Below are 19,374 nucleotides of genomic sequence, written 5' to 3' on the forward strand. Positions count from 1 at the left end.
AGAACAAAGAATGAAAATCCAAGTCAAGGTCCAGACCTAGCAAAGATGAATGCGCCTTTTGTCGAGAAAAAAGGCACTGGAAGAATGACTATCCAAAATTAAAGAATAAGGCCAAACCTAACAAAGGGAAGACTGTAATGTATTCAAATGTAGCTGATTGTGACGACTCAGATTTCTCACTGGTTACTACAGAGTCATCAAAACCATCAAATCTATGGCTGATGGACTCGGCTTATAGCTATCATATGTGTCCCAATCGAGAATGATTCGTTGATTTTGAAGAAGGAAAAGTTAGAGTTATCCACACGGCAAACAACAGATCTCTTACCGCATATGGCATTGGTTCAATACATTTGAGGAACCATGATGGAATGATCAAAACACTAAAAGATGTTTGATATGTACCGAATTTAAAGAAGAATCTCATTTCTGTGGGAACCCTTGATTCAAAAGGGCTCAAAGTTGTTACAGAAAATGGAATGACGAAGATATACTCCGGTGCATTTGTGGTAATGAAGGCTATTCGAAAGAACAATAATTTATACCATTATCATGGCAGTATAATTATTGGGAAAACAGCAGTCACATCTAGTGTTGACAAAGAGGCAGAAGTAATCAGGCTATGGTATATGCGCTTGGCATACGCTGGAGGCAAATCCTTGAAAATTCTATCAGATCAAGGATTGTTAAAGGACGTTAAATCTGAAAAATTGGAATTTTGTGAACATTGTGTGAAGGGAAACCAAACAAGGGTTAAATTTGGTATAGCTATCCATAATACTGAAGGCATTTTGGATTATGGACATTCTGATGTTTGGGGTGTTTCCAAAACACCTTCATTAGTTGGGAAACACTATTTTGTAACCTTAGTTGATGAATTTTCTCGAATAATATGGGTGTATACCATGGAAACAAAAGACGAAGTGTTAGAAATTTTTGTCAAATGGAAGACGATGATAGAAAATCAAACAGGCAGATAGATCAAGAGTCTTCGCACAGATAATGGAGGTGAATATAAGAATGGTCTTTTCAACAAGGTCTATGAAGATAATGACATCGTCAAACACTTCACTATCAGACATACACCGCAATAAAATAGAGTGGTAGAACGCATAAACTGAACTTTGCTGGAGAAGGTACGGTGTATGTTATCCAATACTGGCTTGGGCAAAGAATTCTTGGTTGAGGAAATAATATATGTGTGCCACATTATTAATCGGCTACCATCTGCTGCAATTGGTGGGAAGACACCATTTGAAAATTGGTATGGAAAATCTACTGTGGATTATGATTCTTTACATGTATTTGGCTCAACTACATACTATCATGTAAAAGAGTCAAAATTGAATCCAAGAGCTAAGAAGGCTATCTTTATGGGAATTACTTCTGGAGTCAAAGGATATCGCCTATGGTGTCCTGAGACAAGAAAAGTAATATTCAGCAGAGACATTACTTTTGATGAATCCACGATGATGAAAAAGGATGCAGATGAAGATACAAAAGTAACTAATAGTGCTTTAAAGCAGGTGGAGTTTGAGGGAAAATTTATTTTTCTTCCACAAAAAGCAAATGAAGAAACAAATGATAATTTGGAAGCAGACCCAGTTGACACGTAGGTTCCAACTCAAGAACCTGAACAACAACTTGAGTCAATAGCAACCCAAAAATCCAAAAGAACAATAAAGAAGCCTATGTGTCTCATACAGACGATGGCATGTGCAACCTCAATCATAATTGACGATATTCCTACCACTTATAAAGAAGCTACCCAAAGTTATAAAGAAAATAATTGGAAGGTTGCAATGAATGTGAAAATGAAGTCCCTTCATTAGAACAATACGTGGAATCTGGCCAACCTACCGGAGGGCAAGAAAGCTATTGGGTGCAAGTGGGTATATGCAAAGAAAGAAGAATTTCCTAACCAAATGATGTTCGCTACAAAGCAAGATTGGTGGCCAAGTGATATGCTTAGAAGGAAGGAATTGATTACAATAAAGTGTTTTCTCCAGTTGTAAAACATTCTTCTATTAGAATTATGTTGAATTTGGTAGCGCAGTTGGATTTGGAACTAGTTCAGATGGATGTAAAAACAGCGTTTTTACATGGTGATTTAGAAGAGGAAATCTAAATGACTCAGCCTAAAGGATTCATGGTGTGCAAACTTGAAAATTCATTGTACGGATTGAAATAGTCTCCTAGACAATGGTACAAAAGATTTGACAAGTTTATGTTGCGGCAGAAGTACGTGAGAAGCAAATACGATCATTGTGTGTATTTGTGCAAGCTTATGGATGATTCCTTTTTATATCTTCTCCTTTACGTTGATGATTTGTTGATAGCTTCTAAGAATTTGGCAAAAATTAAGAAGCTGGAGGCTCCACTAAGTAAGGAGTTTGAGATAAAGGATTTGGGAGATACGAAGAAGATTCTTGGCATAGAGATAACAAGGGATAGACATTCAAAGAAACTTTGTTTATCTCAAAAAAAATATTTGAAGAGGGTGCTAGATCGATTTAGTATGGATGAAAAAACAAAATCAGTTAGCTCCCCATTTTAAGCTTAGTGGTGATATGTCTCCAAAGAATGAAATTGAAAGAGAATATATGTCAAGGGTACCATATGCAAGTGTTGTTGGTAGCTTGATGTATGCAATAGTATGCACAAGACCTGAAATTTCACATGTTGTTGGGATTGTGAGCAGATATATGCATAATCCAGGAAGAGAACACTGGCAAACTATGAAATAGATTTTGCGGTATATTCGTATTACCGTGGATGTTGGGTTAGTTTTTTAGCATGAAGAAAATTTGTGTGTAGTTGGATATTGTGACTCTAATTATGTCGATGATCTGGACAAACAAAGGTCAACTACTGGTTATGTGTTTACTTTTGCAAAAGCGCCAGTTAGTTGAAAGTCTACTTTATAGTCAACAGTTGCTTTGTCTACAACTGAGGCAGAGTACATGGCTATTACAGAGGCTGTGAAAGATGCAATTTGGCTTCAAGGATTGCTTAAGGAACTTGGTATCAGACAAGAAACTATTACAATATTTTGTGATAGTCAAAGCGTCATTCAATTAGTGAAAAACCAAGTTTATCATGCAAAAATGAAGCACATTGATGTTCGGTATCACTTCATACGAGAAATAATAGAAGAAGGTGGAGTCACAGTGCAGAAAATCAAGACTACAAAGAATCTTGTTGATATACTAACTAAAGTGGTGAATGCGATCAAGTTTGGACATTGTTTGGATTTGATCAACATTGTTGAACATTGAAGTTCAAAAACTTGAAGACACAATTGAAATTTGTTATGAGAGAGAATTGAAGATGTGGGATATCCCAAGGTGGAGATTTGTTGAAAGTGGGATTATCCCATATCGGTTGTGGGAGAAAATAGGGGGGCCTTCCTCCCTATAAAAGAAACCCAAATATTTTAGTTTTAAACACACATCTCACGATAGCCTTCTCATCTTCTTAAGGCATTTTGAGAGAGAAATTTTGAGTATTCTCTCTCTTTCGTAATATTTCACTTGTATTTTTGGAGTGGAATAAAATTTGGTCAGTTGTGTCCCAGGATGTAGGTAAAATATTTTTTCCGAACCTTGTAAACTCAGTGTTCTTTTTATTTTTTCTCTTTTACTAGTTTTTAGCGGCTTTTATTTTGGGGTAGTAGTTGTACAATAATCACACTCTACCTAGTCTGCTTCCGCAACAGAACTCACCTAGTTTTGTCACTATTAGAATTTGAACTTGAAGCGTCATTATAGTCAACTCACTTCATTGAACACTAGGTCACGTACCTGTGAATTTTCAGTGTACTTATGTAGTATACTAACATATAAAAGAAGTGATTGAAAAAAGAGATGATCTTGGGTCAATTAGCTTATTAGTGAATCTTCATTTGTCTATCTTTTCTATGGTGATTAAATGATAAGATGAAGTTCGTGACTTTGGTGGAATATAACAACTCCCTCCAACTTTAATTGGTGGAATATATCAATTGGTTAAATACAACTTGGGATTAGACATAACGATTGATGCAAGAATTATTATGAAGAGTCTATGTCTCTTATCTCCTTTCTCAGAGTTCTGCTTTCTCATCTCCTTCTGATAACCTCACTATTGTTATTCTGTGTACTTTTGTTCGGTGTTTATAATATATTAGTATTTGTAACATTAATTTAGAGTTGTTTCATTGGTGCTTTCATTGAGAGTCAGTCGATCCACGTGCAAGTCCGCAACTCAAAGTGGCAGCCAGTGTTCTAAGAGTGGTGGCCTGGACCCAAGCGGGGTACCAGCAGTTATCAACGAGATCGTTGTTCTCACGCGTGAACGATTGTTATGTGTCAATTGTACCACATCAACTAGATAGAGAAATGCTAATGGATTTCAAATTAATCTTTTAGATTGAGCTTTTCCGTTTGGTCTATAGAATGGCTTTGTCAAACAAACACTTTTGTTGTAAATTATCCATAACAAATATACTTTAATCTAAAAGAAATTTCATCTCAAATGATTTTGTGGGTTTTTTGGATGACTTCAAGGTATCCCTTTTATACGATAATGTTGAAACTTATAAGTTCAAGTTATTCTAGAGTTATATCACCATTATTCCTTATAACTCGTGCTTCATTCATGAATACATGTGTGTTTTGTGTGATTTGTACATACTTGTTAAGGTATTTGTCAATTTAACTTGTATAATACACTAATAACATTTTAAGAAAAAATTACTTGAATCAATATATTAACTGGACATAACTCTTCCTCTTTTCTTATATGGTGCTAAATCTTTGTATAGTTATTTTAATCTTTTAAATTAATTTGACTAGACTTAATTTAATATTTTTAAATTATATAAAAAGTTTAAGTTATTATACAAACTAACTATTAAATATCAATTAAATTTCCGATAATTTGACTTTTGAAAAGACGAAAAAATGTAGTAATACCCCTCATCAAATGTCGAGGAGTACCAATATGATGACCACCCTGTATGTTTTTGAAAGGACACGGTCTGAAAATACTAATATCTTTACTTATTTATATTATTAAAAATAGATATTTAATAATATTTATTTAATATAAAAAATTAATGAATTAGTTATTATTTTGCTTTTATTTGATCTTCAGTATTGAATACTATTTATTATTCAATATACAAAATTGATTATATTTAAAATATAATATAATAAAATTATTTTTATTATTTATTATTTTTCAAAGTGTGTTAAAGTTAGAGGACATGTAAAAATGGCCAAAAGGAGTAATAATATTGTGAATTGAATTGTCTCGAGGGGCAAATTTACATTAAAAAGAGGCACGTAAATCAATGATCTTTTCGTAAAATTAGATATTTTATGTATATATTTTTTATTCGTTGATACTCATAGTACAAGAACACTAGAAGGTGTACGTACGTGGTTAAAGATTTAAGTTATCTATCTCGATGGCTAGCAATTCATTCTCATTAAATATATTTTTTCTTAATTTTCTTGTAGCGGTGCACTTATATTCTAGAAATCCTATAATCACCTCCGATTGTCTCTTTGTTCTCCCTTGAGAAATGGATTGGATTCTCATTTCCCATTTTTTCCCTTTTTTTTTAGTCATAATATATAAACATGTCTTTTAACTTGTCTCAACTGGCATTCATGTCCTTTAACTTTAAATGTGTTCAAGCAAACACTTGAATTTGCATAAAATTAAATGAGTAGACACACATTTTTTGTGACCTAATACACGTATGCAGGACGCCGTATAGGATGCCATATAGGACGCAAATTGATAAGTCACATATGATGTATGTATCTACTTATTCAATTTTATACAAGTTTAAGTGTCTATTTGTATCGATTCAAAATCAACAAGTATAGATAACCAAATTAGAAAAAACATGTTTACTTATAAAGTTGTCAATGCGGATCGGTCCAAGCCATTACTTTGTGAGTTGCGGACCGGTTGGGCCGGCTTACTTTTAAAAAATAATACTTTATAATTTAATTTTAGAATGTTAATAAACATAAATATTATCAGATAATATTACATAGTGTTAATACTTGTTAATCAAGTCTCCAACATCCCTAAAAATTACTCCTAATAGCTAAATTAAATAACTTTTGACATGATATCTTTCGAACCAAATAAAAATACTAATGAGCAATCTAAATAGTTGCATGTATTTGACTTACAGACTAGCCCACGGGCTAGGTTAACCCACATTGCTCAAGTTCCACGGGTCATGGACTTATCCAGGCTGGGTTAAAAAAACTCTTTTCTTAAATAGGCTGCAAAAAATGAAATCTAATTCCATCATATTACAGGTTGGGCCGACCCATATTGATAGCTCTATTTACCTATTATCCTTTTTTTCCCCTATGTTGTCTGATTCTTTATATATGGAAAATGTTACTCAAAAGGAAATGACAACTAACGGTTAATAATAAGCATATACAAATATGGAAACTGTTACCGCCATTTTCGTTCTTTTCCTTTCTCTCTTCCATTTTTTCTGTTTTCCATATATTCATTTCCTCATTTCTCCGGCTGCCCTCCCTTTATCTTCCTACACTAAAAGGTATTAATAATTACAAAATTTTGATGTTTTATTTTTCATGCAGTTCGTTTGATTATAATGTGTAACAAGTTTATTTTTAGAATAATTATTAGTTATTAGTTTTTTGTTTTAGGATATATATATTGTGATCATTTGGTAATATTAAAGATAGAATTTTTTTCTTTTCTTTTTTTTTGTATCAGAGAAGGAAATCTTCATAAGATTGTTGATAATGTTAAATCTCCATTTGCTTTATTTTATTCTGAGTGCCATATACAATAAACATATCTACTTTTTATGAGTTTGTGTTTCAATTTGTTTGTCTGATTGACTTGCATGGAGTTTAAAAAAGTAAAAGACTTTTGAATTTTGTAATCTTAAATGATACATAGAAGGCATGCATTCTACGTATGGTTTAAGATTACAGAATTCAAAAGTTGAAACTAATGAGTTGTCGAAAATGGAAAGAGACATTCTTTTGGAGACTGGCCAGAAAAGGAAAGTAAGATAAATGAAATGACAAAGGGAGTATGGAGTCAAATACAATTTGCTTGTTCTATTGGTTATGTAGCATTTTTCACCCTAAATGCAAAATATAAATGTCGGTTAATTATTATATTATCTGTGTTGGTAGCAGGTAACAAATACTTGGATGTGGAATAGTTGAAGTGTGAACTAGCTAGTACGAACACCAGGGTTGATTTCTTAGATGATCACTCAACTAATACTACTAATGATCATCTTAATATATCACCTTTCTTGATCCCGATTTTCTTCACCAAAACAAGGTGACGTTCTAAGATAATAGTTAGTATTAATTAAGCGAGTGACCATCTGAAAAATAAAATCCTGAATGCCACCATTATCAAGAACCAAAAAACTAATTGTTAGTATCTTAGTTGTTGCTATTTTATGTTATGAATACAAGTTTTCCATCCTATAATCCTCAAGAACTAGTGGTAACATCTACTAAGTTTCAGTCCAAGACATGTTATTACCAGTTTACCATAGCTAGAAGACTAAAAAAAAATTTCTTACTGAGAGTCTGGTGGATTAATTATCTCTGTTTAAACGAAATTGATGGAGTTAGAGTTGGCTTTCAACTAATATTGCTTGTATATATCTTACTTCCCGCATTTGTTTTCTTCTTCACTAATGATCTTATACTTGAAAAAGATTGTTTTTGCTTTCGTGATGCATTCATTTGTGGTGTTTTAGAAGAAGCTTGATAATTTTGCTTTCGCGTATCTTGTGATACTGCGCAATGGGCTCTATTTGGAGACGTCAACCAAAATGACCGTAAAAACATATATCGATAACTATGCAACGAATTTCTAGAGGTGTTTTGCTGAAAGAATCCCAAGACAGTGAAGTAGTTAATCGAAAGTTTTGTTTGGAGGACCACCCTCCTGTTGTTGGAATATTAACATTAATTAGTACATCTTTGTGTCTTGCAAATCATTGGATACATACTATTGTGTCTTCTACTTCGGACCATTCCCTACGTGTTTGAATACTCTTATTGATTTGTTTCATCCTTTTCTTTTGACAGATCTCCGACTGTGAGCTGAAGAACATGTTGGAGGTATCCGATGGCTGGTTTAGGCTGCAAAATGGATTGAAATCAGATGTGTGTCAATGCAATTATCATCTCATTAACAAGGTCGGATTCTTGTGATGTTGACAGAAGTGTTAGTTTGACAAATGAGATGAGGAAATTCTTGCGGCGTATAATTGTTGTTCTGTTGTTCAGAGTTAGCTGGAAGAAACTATTTGTTATAGGCACTATTTTAACAGTTTTTAGGATCATATTTCAAATTTACAGCCTCCCAAATCCGTTAACAGGATGGATTATCTCTCCACCCTTGGTTGTTTCATCTTACCAACGCGCAAATGATGGAAAGAATTCAAGGGAACTTTCAGTGACATCAGATAACCAGTTGAAAAAGAGTAAGCATTTGCCCGCAGTTGTTTCGGTCAACTCAACCGCTAGAAATTCGAGGGAAGTTTCAGTGACATCAGATAACAAGTTGAAAATGAATAAGCATTTGGCCGGATTTGTTTCGCTCAACTCTACAGCCAGAACGAACAGATCAATGCAAGTTCTGCAAAGACGAGAAAGACTTCTGAGGCGTAGGAGAAGCAAGATGAATGCACATCTAAAGATTATTTTTCCGCCTCCACCTGTTGTACCCGATCATGTGCAGGTTAGTCTGATATTATGCTTATATGCGATTATCAATTTTTTGTTTTGTTTCTGGCTATCTTGCTCTTCTCTAATGTAGTTATCTCCAGAGATCTATAGCAGCTTTGAAACCAAATGAGGCTCTTGCATACGCTAAAAGCGAGATTGAGAAAGCTCCTCTGATCACCGATGATCCAGACTTGTATGCTCCTCTATTTAGGAATATTTCCGTCTTTAAGAGGTACAATGGGCTATAGTTGCTTATGTAACTCTTTGTCTGATACAATCTTACTTAGTGGCTGTGTTCTGCTTTTGTTATTGCATATAACTATGTACCATGACATTATTTTTGTTCATGAAAGAAAGATTAAGTAATTAGCAATGTAAATCCCTAGCAAATTTACCAGTAATAATGGGTATTAAGACAATGATTTTCCCTTACTAACCAGAGATTGATGACGAATGTATTGGCAAACCAGAACGAGGAAGAACCTGAAGGGCTCTTCTTTTGCTTCTTCTTCCATATTTTGGATATAGAGATAAAGATAGATACAAGTTAAGGTATGATTAAACTAGATTGTGTTGCCTAAATGTAAGCAATTCAGAATGACATGACATATAAAGACGTAACATGTGAATTAAAATCAGTATGGCTGACACAGGAGAGTGTACATGAATATTATGCGATAGATTTAAGGACCAACAATGCTATGTCGGGGTGAATGTTCTTATGTGTCTTAGAAATGTGGATGTTAAGATTGGTGTGCAGTCGTACAAGATTAGAAATGATCTTATCTAATAGATGGTGTAAATAATTTCGTTATGCAAATTATAACTATAGAGGAAATGTAAATAATTCCAAATGCACCAATCCTAAGATGTAAACATAACATTGAAGGTGTTAAAACAGCACGAGGTAGACTTAAAATCACTTGGATAAAAGCTGTCTCAAAAGACCTACAATGTATAAACACACATTTTGGTTGAAATTCCAGGAGCTATGAGCTGATGGAACTTCTACTCAAAGTTTACATTTATAAAGAAGGAGAGAGACCTATTTTCCACGAACCTCATCTTACGGGTATTTATTCATCGGAAGGATGGTTCATGAAATTGATGGAGCAAAACCGTTACTTTGTCACTAGGGACCCAGAGAAGGCTCACCTATTTTATCTGCCATATAGTTCACGCCAGTTGCAGATGGCAGTTTATGTGCCAAACTCACATAATCTGAGGCCGTTGTCAATATTCCTGCGGGACTATGTCAACATGCTAGCTGCAAAGTATCCCTTCTGGAACCGCACACATGGAACTGATCATTTTCTAGTTGCTTGCCATGATTGGGTATGCATCCACGTCTTCTATTCTTCTGGTTTCTTGCTTTTGATATCTGTTATTATATGTTGTTTATTGTGTATACTTCTTTCCTTATTAGTTTTCATGTTTTCTGAATGCTGTATACTTCTTTCCCTATGAGTTTTCATGTTTTCTTCGCTGCCGGTTTTTCTTTTCATAATTACTTTGATTTGCTGCACTTGACCCGAGGGTCCTTCCCAAACAGCGTCACTACCTCCACGAGGTAGGGTTAAGGCCTGCGTACACTCTATCCCTCCTCAAACTCCACTTGTGGGATTTCACTAGGTATGTCGTTGTTGTAGTCTTAGCTGAATTAGCTTGAGTTCTTTCATGAACACTCCGTAATCTATTGTTTTTTTTAGGTAGTCAGACTTATCACAACGAAATCTGGTATATAATCGTGCAAAAGATTGGCGTATAAAGATAAAAACTGGTCTCAAAATTTAACATGATCTCCTGGAAGTAGAACGGGTGCATCTTTAAGATTGCTCCCTCATATTTTAATGACTCAAAAGTTTAAATTTTTAGATGAGATGGTCACGCATTTCAACATGGTAGCAGAGCCAAACCCATACCAATTCACATGGTTTACCCGTTGTTAGAGCCCATCTTATAACTTCAACATGAACATTTACTATTACGGATTTGATAGTAGCCTATAATTTTCTTACAACTATGTAGATTACCATTTCTTACAGGGGCCTTACATTTTAAAGGATCATAAGGAGCTTATTAGAAACACTATAAAAGCTCTCTGCAATGCAGATATATCTGAAGGGATATTTAAAGCTGGGAAGGATGTTTCCCTTCCGGAGACCACCATAAGGAATGTCCGTAAGCCTCTTAGAAACGTTGGTGGAAAAAGAGTGTCACAACGCCCAATCCTCGCCTTTTTTGCTGGAAATATGCACGGGCCAGTCCGTCCCAAACTCCTTAAGTACTGGAAGGACCGAGATGAAGACATGAAGATTTATGGGCCTCTACCGACCAGAGTCTCAAGAATTATGTCTTATGCTGAACACATGAAGTCAAGCAAGTACTGCCTCTGCCCAATGGGTTTCGAAGTGAACAGCCCAAGGATAGTCGAGTCAATATACTACGAGTGTGTCCCAGTGATCATTGCTGATAATCTTGCCCTCCCATTTGACGAAGTGCTCGATTGGAGTGCTTTCTCACTAACTGTTGCTGAGAAAGATATTCCTAAGCTGAAGGAGATTCTATTAAGTATACCTCTAAAACGTTATCAGGTCATGCAACATAATGTCAAGAAGCTGCAGAAGCATTTCCATTGGAAATCAATGCCTACTAGATATGATCTCTTCCATATGATTTTGCATTCCATTTGGTCTAGAAGGCTCAACCAGTTACAAGAATCACAGATATCATAATCCCTCTCGAGTTCTGCCTGCTTTCAACTAGCCCGGCTACTCGTTGTACAGCAACATGAACCATATTTTAAGGGCTCTTTTTAACAGTAGTTGGCCGAATTGTCAACAACTGCCAAATTTGAGATGATATGAGGTAGGTACTGCTAGCTTTTTCCACTTCACTCGAAAGAATACAAATTCCTCTTTTCGCGTCCCTTTTTCTAATTTTGGTCTCTGCTTGCGACTCAGGCATTACTCAATAAGGATGCAAGACTGACAGGTCCCTAGTCCTACACATGCACACTACAGCAGAAGAGCAAAAGATAGTTGGAGTTTAAGACTTTATCCCGCGCCTTCAGCATTTATCTTCGTAAGCTTTTTCCACTCTAAGTTGAATTTTCGCACGGTATAAACCAGAAGGTGTTCTCAGAGATGAGTTATTGTGTGCATAGAAAAGGAATGTACATTGCCAGACATGAAGTGGTAGATCAAGATATGTAGTTGATCTCTTGTATATCGCGATAATACAGTAGATATTCTTGTTGGTAGATCAGCTGTTTTAAACACAATGTCAAATATTCATATACCAGGGAGAGAGTTTCCCTTATACTTTTCTGATGTGTATATATGTACAGTGTTATATTCTATCAGTAATTACAAGAACCAATGTGATTATCACAACGGTTATGCCCTGTGTTTATAACTCAAAGCATTTGAATCAATTCAAAGTAGGAAGATTAGTTGTGTAATTGTAAACCAAATACACTACGCATTAGAGTCTCAAAATATCCCAGAATTTAATGCAGTTAGACAACTTTTGAACCAAGTAATTCCACTTGGTAATTCATGTATTCTTAAATCCTTATGCTATTTGAATTGTATTATCTCCCTTTTTTTCCCCGTGAGGAACTTCACTATATTGTTTAATGATGAAAACATTCAATTGCAACGGTCCCATACGGACAACAACATATTCAGTTTTATCCCACTCCCACGTTGATACAAGTGACAGCGTCTCATGGCCAAGTTTTAGAGATGAAGAGGAATATTGTGATCCCTCGTGAGAAGTTTGAAAGAATGAAGAATATTCTATGTTGAGTTTTGGACTTTGGGTCACTTTTGGACTCAATTAGAATTTACGATCACTTTTGAGCTCAATTGGAATAAATGGTCTTGACCTATAAATAGGTAGAACTTTCTTTATTTTTAGACTTGGATGATTTTGCATATGTTTATAATTGAGAGTGTTTTCTTAGGATTTAACATGCCTTTACTTGTATTGTTTCGTTTCCATTGTTTTCCTTGTGTCTTTGTATTTGAGTTTCATTTTTGTAGTTTCCTTCTCATATCATTACCCTCAGGCTCAGCTGCTACAGTCCCATGCTCTTAATATTATGCCGCCTGCAAGACAAGACCTTTGTGCTGGTTTATAATTATATTAACTTATGGAGGAAATACAACATAATTTTGTTTTGTTTTTGCTTTTGCTTTTGGTTCTTCATTGTGTCCTTTTTGCCTCGTCAGGGAGTTGCTCTTTCTGTTAAGGAAGACCCCAAAAAAATATCTTTTACAACAAAAAAGCAACTATTTTATTCAACAAACATGTTCTGCAGAAACCAACCAAAAAAAAGACATTTGCTAGTTTGCCCAATTAGAGTCTAATGAAACGATCTGCAAGTATTCTTCACCTTCACCTGCGGTTTAACAATAAAACATAGGAGCAGTGATAATCCCACCCCCAATGAGACAGTTTTGGGTGCACAGGAATTGATAAAGCGCGAGAAAGCTAATTGTTTCAGCTAGGAGCAAGAACATTGGAAGAACTGAAGGCTGCAAAACCATGTTACGAGAAAATCTCTATGCTGCACAAAATAAGCCCATTTACAAACAAAACAAAACCAAACCTTGCAAGCCACAGGCTTTTTCTTTGTTACCTTTCTTTTTGTTCTCTCTCTCTCAGTTGAGTATTTCTGTTCTTTTTGGGTTCATTCCTAGACCTATTTTTTTGTTCTTAATTCTGTTATGTTGCTTGATCTCCCATGTAAACACTACCCAACTCTGAGAAAAGTTCTCCTGAGTAGACTGAAAGCAGCAACGATTAGCAACGCAACTACCACCTTCTTTGATGCTAAAACCCTGAGATTCACCCTGACGCCATGCTCTCTCATGAACGTCACACCAGCTCCCCGTAACATAAGAAGCCAGGAAATAAAAGAGCAAAACACAACTTTCATCATTTCCATGGGACCATACTCACTCCTAGCATCAGTGGACAAGTCGAGATACGACCAAGAAGGACTATCTTGGCTGCTCTCAACTGGGTTCAACCCAAGACTCTCGTTCAACCAGCCTGATAGCTTTACAAGCACCTTTGCCAGCCACCCAATTTCATCATCTGAGATGGGCCGCTTCATCCAATCACCCTTGTATTTAATATCGACCATTGCTCTATTGGCAAAACTTCGGGGTTTAAAGATTTCATCCCGCAGGTGCCCACATTGTAGAGTCTCTGTCGTATTCATGGGCTTCAAAATAGGGCCACCAAATAACTGACATAGCTCGGATTTCAGTCTATCCAAACACTGGAGGTTTTGGGAAAGATTTTCTCCACCAATTGATTGCAGTTCAGATTCTGCTCGCAAAACAAACAGCTGAAAGACAGTTTGGCATGACTTAGCAACACAGAAACACAAGTGCAAACTATACAGAACAGATATTAGAGTGCTGAATATTGATCACCTGAAGCAACTTCTGTCCACCATCTTCACCATCACTGAAGAGTCGTAAATCTTTGTTCCAGTTCTCGTGCAAAAAAGAACCATCAGCATCAGTTTCAGATAGGCCATCTTCCCAGTCCTGACACAATGGGAAACGACTATAAGAAATAAAGAAGCAATACCAAGTAATGAATGCATTTGCACCGCATCATAGGTTCGACAATCATGGATAAGCATAAAATTAAGCCCCACTAGAAAGGTCACACTAGAAAGCATGTTCCTGGTACTTTCTGGAGAATCGGATGAGCCCCGGGCCTGAACAAGCTCATTAGAGATTCATGCTACAAAAAGATTAACCTAGAACACTTGCAATCAGAGACAGTTTCTGATATTAGGGAAGGAAGACCATTTCTCACCTACATGACTTAATTTAGGAAGACGATAATAGGTTTTGTTCTGAGGTAGTGGTAGCTGGTATGGACTGCGTACATTTACCCTCCCCAGACCCCAGACCCCAGACCCCATCCCCTCCCCAAACTCCACTTTGTGGGAATATACTCCACTTTGTGAGAATATACTGCATATGTTGTTGTTGTTGTTGTTGTAGTACCCACCTTATTTCTCCAATTAGCTCAGAGGAATGTGCAAGTCAAGAAAGGGGAAAATAATACAGTTATGCATATGGGTTGTATATTTTTCATTCGTGGCCGGTGGCACTTCAGCACCTGCTCTACACATTATCCGCATGTATTAATTTATACCGTGACCACTATTACTGTTGCAAGGCTCATCATTTCTCCACTTCTGATATTTGCTGACAAGATATTTCTAAAAGTCAAATTAGAGTATGTTTCGTGTAATAACCCGAAGAGGAAAAAGTGCGCCAACGGCTAACAATGCATTAAGAAAGGACCAGTAAGGCGAGCTATTACAATACCTACCTGTAACTGCTCACGAATAGCAGGTACGTATCTATGCAAAGCATTAAGCACTCCTTTCGATGATCCAGTTGGTTTCAAATGAAATACAGTATCTACGTTTTTTATGAGGTTCACCAGTTCTGAAGATGAGGTTAATATTGTTATCACCTGCACAATAAAACATATTTCAAGAAGGGACGAGAAGAACGAGAGTAAAATAAAAGCATGAATACCTAGATATATAACAGTCAATCAGGATAAAGACCTGCAATGAACCCAGATTTTAACAGAACGCTGGACAGTAACAACATATGCTCCGAGTCACAAATAATTACAGGACTTGGCTCAAAATAATTTTGATAAACCGCTCCTGGTGAGATACTTTAGTCTGTTCACAATTTCTTTTTAATATTAGCATTGAGATGACAGCCACAACTCGAGGCTCCTATACCATCAGATCTTATAACTAGACGTTCAATTCTACCATGATCCTTCATTCTAGCAAGGCAACTAAGATAATTTTCTTCTGCTCTCTAACACCATGCAGGTTATTACGTCAAACTCTTCAAATGACCCATTGCAAAACATTTGTTTCATCACATGTGGCAGGCACCTACGTCAATATGTGTGTTTCATTTTTTTCTCCAATTAATCATCTAACTCAGTGCTTTGAACATTTATAATGCTGTTATAAGAAATGTAGCTGGATATAGAGTTGTGGATCGCAGAACCTCTAGGATCAAAATGTGGAGATTGGGGAAAAACACTTTCAATTAACAAAAAGAGTTGAATCAAAATCTCATGCCCAAATGAAAATCCACAGTATTTATTGAAACTGAAACCACCAGACTCATGTTGTCTGGAGCAGCTTTAGTTAGCTATATGAAAATTAAAGTCGTATCAAGGCAATTGGCGACCAAACATGCCAAACTAAGACCATGAACATAAGTTTGCAGTATATATCATGCATTCATCACTCACTATACAAAGTAATATGCATCAGAAGCTTTTGTACAACAGTAAACCACCAAAAGAAAGATTTGAAAATGGAACAAACCTTTGAAACCATCTTGACTATCACTTCTGGTTCCGTGTGAAGAAACTTGTGAGCAAAACCAATAAAATGCATGACCAAAGAGCTGTAGTATAAGTAGTTAGCTAATACAAAAGCTTGCCAAGAAGATGTATAGCCATGTGGAGTTGATGGGGTAACATCCTTCAATGTACTTTTATTGCACTTTGCCAAATTTGCATCAAGTTCCGCAAATTCTTCCATACAAATAGTCCAGGGCTCTAGGTAACTAACCCACAAGGTGAACACCTGTGATGCATTTTTAATAGAACTTTCCACAGGACAATACAAGAATGTCCTCAATATAAATCTGTACAATGGCCTCTGAATCCACGAATTCCAAGAGTTCCCAGAATCCACGACAGGAACAACATTTCTTGACTGAGTAGCGTTAAATGTCCCCCCAACTTTCCACCTAGGACTTTCAGTGTAGTCAACCTGGTCAGCTCCATCACTTGGTGCACTTGAACTCAGATTTAGATACTTGACAAACACGTTTACTACTTCACCTAATCCTGAAGTCGGAGGAGTCTCGCCAAATAGCGATCGAAAGGGTAATGACACACCAAATGATTTACACAAATTCATAGGCAATGGAGAGAAATCATTATCAACTAACCAGAAATGTATTAGAGTGTTGACCAAGAACTCTGCTTTTTCAACAAATGGAGTATCATAGGCAAAAGAGTAATGAAGCAGTGAGCTCCTGTAGGGTTGATGTGACTTTACATCACCGACAGGCACATATGCACGGAGATATGAATACAAGAGACGCATATACAAATTGCCCTCATTCTTCTGCTCCAACCCACGTTTGGTGCTTGACAAACCTGGAATCGAATAAGCCCAATTCTCCAGTCTAAACCTTTTGCTTCTCCTAACTCTTACTGTTTGAGGGCCCTCACTATTACCTCGACAAACAGGGTAATAGACAAACCAGAACATGTAATATTCAAATACATTCAACTGAACCTGAAATGAAGAACCCTTAACGGAGTCCTCTTTCAACCTATTTTTGAATAATGGGCACAAATCAGACAAAACCCGTGAATCTCTCTCGTTTTGAAGCATATAACGAACCCATTCAGGTAACCTTTCTACAGGAAATACATATTTAACCAGAGACAACCCATCCGCAGCCGCAATAGAAGATAGCAACACCCCAGTGGGGGATAATAAGCTGAAAATTCTATCTGTAAACAACATTTATCACCAAAAAAATATAGTTAATAACATTGCAGAATGTGCAAAAATAGAAGAATTTTCTGGAAGCCCGAAAAGGATTATGAAATCACTTTTGAAATGTACACTTTACGATAGCCACCAAAAAGTGGTAAGAGGAAACAAAACTAAGCTGAAAACTCTATCTGTAAGCAAGAACATTTGGGATAACAGAAAGTAAAAGCACTAAAACATTGCAATTTGCATAACACAAAGAAAATTCCAAAAGATGAGGAGGCTTTGGAATTAGTTTTCTAGATGAATAATTCACAATAACCAACAAAAAATGGCAGAAAAGATCAATTAATTAGCTGAAATTCTACCTGCAAACTATAGCATTTTGCACATAAAGCATTCAGTGAAAACACCACATAACACCGACGGAAATTGTGAGGTAATCCTCGAATATGTGATGGCTTATAAATTCGTTTACGAAATGAATAATTTAGACAGTCATCAAGTAATAGCATAGAAAACAAATTAATCAGCTAAAAACTCTACCTGCAATTCACAACAATGTGATAATAAATATATAAACAGTTAAAAGAGCATCCTGAAACACATGAAATGATACCTTATTTGTAATGAGCAATCTAACAAAACAGAATTAAAGTCAAAATAATCAGCTCAGAAAAGGAAATACGCAGAGTTTCAGAAGTAAACCATAGCAATTTGCAGATAAACGTAAAACACGAGTACCACACAACACCGAAGGAAATAGTAAGATAATCCTAGAATATGTAGCGGCGTAGAAATTCGATTCCAGAAATGTGAAATTTAGATAGTCATCAAGTAATGGCATAAAAAACAAAACCAATTAGCTTTAAAAAAAAAATTGTATGATAATATACCTTGTTTGTAAGAGTGCAAGGTGAAAACACACCTAAGTGTGTGAGTTCCCTACCTGAACTATTATCAACTATTTATCAAAACATACCTTAACTATCAATTGTTCACTTTTCCTACCTGAAATTTCAGGGTCACTAGTTGAGGTGTGTTTTGATAAATAGTTCGTGATAGTTCAGCTAGAGAATTAGCACACTAGATAATTCAGGTATGAAACTCAAAAAATGGGGATATTTTAGTTCTGTTTTTGACCATTAACTCTATTTGTAATGAGTAATCTAACAAAACGGGAGTTAAGACAAAATAATCAGCTCACAAATGGACTATTAGCTGTTTGAGTTTCATACAGATAGTTTATATATGCTTTGATAAATAGTCACGGAAACTCGCATCTGATAATTCAAGTATGAAACTCAAAAACTCGAAATATTTTATTTATAACGAGCAATCTACCAAAACACAGTCAGCTCAGAAATGTAAAAAAACGCGTAAAGTTCGATAAACAAACCTGCGAGCTGAGAATCATTAGCTAAAGCAGCAATATCAATCCAACCAGACGGAGACGATGACTTTACAGCAGCCGAAGAAGAACCCGAAGATTCATTAAACCCGAATATTTTACAAATTAGGGTTGGAAAAGTGATGGAGAAGAACCATCGGGTTTGGTCAGCTGTATGTTTATGTAGAAACGATTCAACGGCGTCACATGCGGCGAGGATCTGCGGCGGCGATGCGGCGGCGAGGATAGTGGCGGCGATATCGGAAGATTTGGATTGTGTGTCCGTTGTATATGCACGGGAAAGCATTTTGGCATGAAGAAGAGAAGAGTGAAGATTTGAGGGTTTGGGGGTTTTTAAACGGTGCGGAGTGCAAATGGCGCCTTTTATATGGGAGAGAAAGAGCAGAGGAGAAGGAGAAATTTGTGGGTATTTTTCTGGAAACCCGTGGGTCTTTCGGGTACTCAATTTCAAAATGCTTTTTTTATTCTATTTGAAATTTTGAGTAAATTTCCTATAACTCATATTTTGAAAATTGCCTATAAATATTATTTTTATTTTATTTAAGATAAGAATATTATTCAATTTTTTTTATTTTTCTTAAAATATACTTAACACCTTAAAAAAAATGTCT

General features: G+C 35.9%; 2 protein-coding genes across 3 annotated transcripts; one reads left to right on the plus strand and one right to left on the minus strand.

Annotated features, from left to right (window-relative positions):
* Positions 1 to 6,449: 6,449 nt before the first annotated feature.
* Positions 6,450 to 12,291, plus strand: LOC107867699 (probable glycosyltransferase At5g25310). Of its 2 annotated transcripts, XR_007042904.1 has the most exons (6): positions 6,450 to 6,580; positions 8,112 to 8,766; positions 8,855 to 8,985; positions 9,740 to 10,088; positions 10,799 to 11,621; positions 11,717 to 12,291. XR_007042904.1 is itself a non-coding variant. In XM_047393679.1 (5 exons), the coding sequence occupies exons 2-5, from the start codon at positions 8,188 to 8,190 to the stop codon at positions 11,486 to 11,488; spliced, it is 1,749 nt and encodes a 582-aa protein (XP_047249635.1). In that variant the 5' UTR covers positions 6,450 to 6,580; positions 8,112 to 8,187; the 3' UTR covers positions 11,489 to 11,710. The 2 variants fall into 2 exon arrangements, 1 of the variants encoding a protein (XP_047249635.1); XM_047393679.1 differs by lacking the exon at positions 11,717 to 12,291 and having other exon boundaries at positions 10,799 to 11,710.
* A 741-nt stretch (positions 12,292 to 13,032) lies between these two features.
* On the minus strand, positions 13,033 to 19,161 carry LOC107867692 (the record flags this gene model as incomplete). Its single annotated transcript, XM_016714051.2, is given in 5 exon segments — positions 13,033 to 14,118; positions 14,207 to 14,323; positions 15,126 to 15,272; positions 16,162 to 17,369; positions 18,752 to 19,161. Coding segments are annotated over 5 exon segments (2,373 nt in total). The 3' UTR covers positions 13,033 to 13,515.
* Between the last annotated feature and the right edge of the window lie 213 nt (positions 19,162 to 19,374).

Source organism: Capsicum annuum, chromosome 1 (genome assembly GCF_002878395.1).
Source record: "Capsicum annuum cultivar UCD-10X-F1 chromosome 1, UCD10Xv1.1, whole genome shotgun sequence".
Lineage (NCBI taxonomy): Eukaryota > Viridiplantae > Streptophyta > Magnoliopsida > Solanales > Solanaceae > Capsicum > Capsicum annuum.

Excerpts from the sequence above, each read along its gene's own strand:
- LOC107867699 (XM_047393679.1), top strand. The coding sequence starts at position 8,188 with ATGTGTGTCAATGCAATTATCATCTCATTAACAAGGTCGGATTCTTGT. Across the intron at positions 8,986-9,739 it reads AATATTTCCGTCTTTAAGAG|GAGCTATGAGCTGATGGAAC; the intron begins GTACAATGGGCT and ends TTGAAATTCCAG. Across the intron at positions 10,089-10,798 it reads TAGTTGCTTGCCATGATTGG|GGGCCTTACATTTTAAAGGA; the intron begins GTATGCATCCAC and ends CATTTCTTACAG.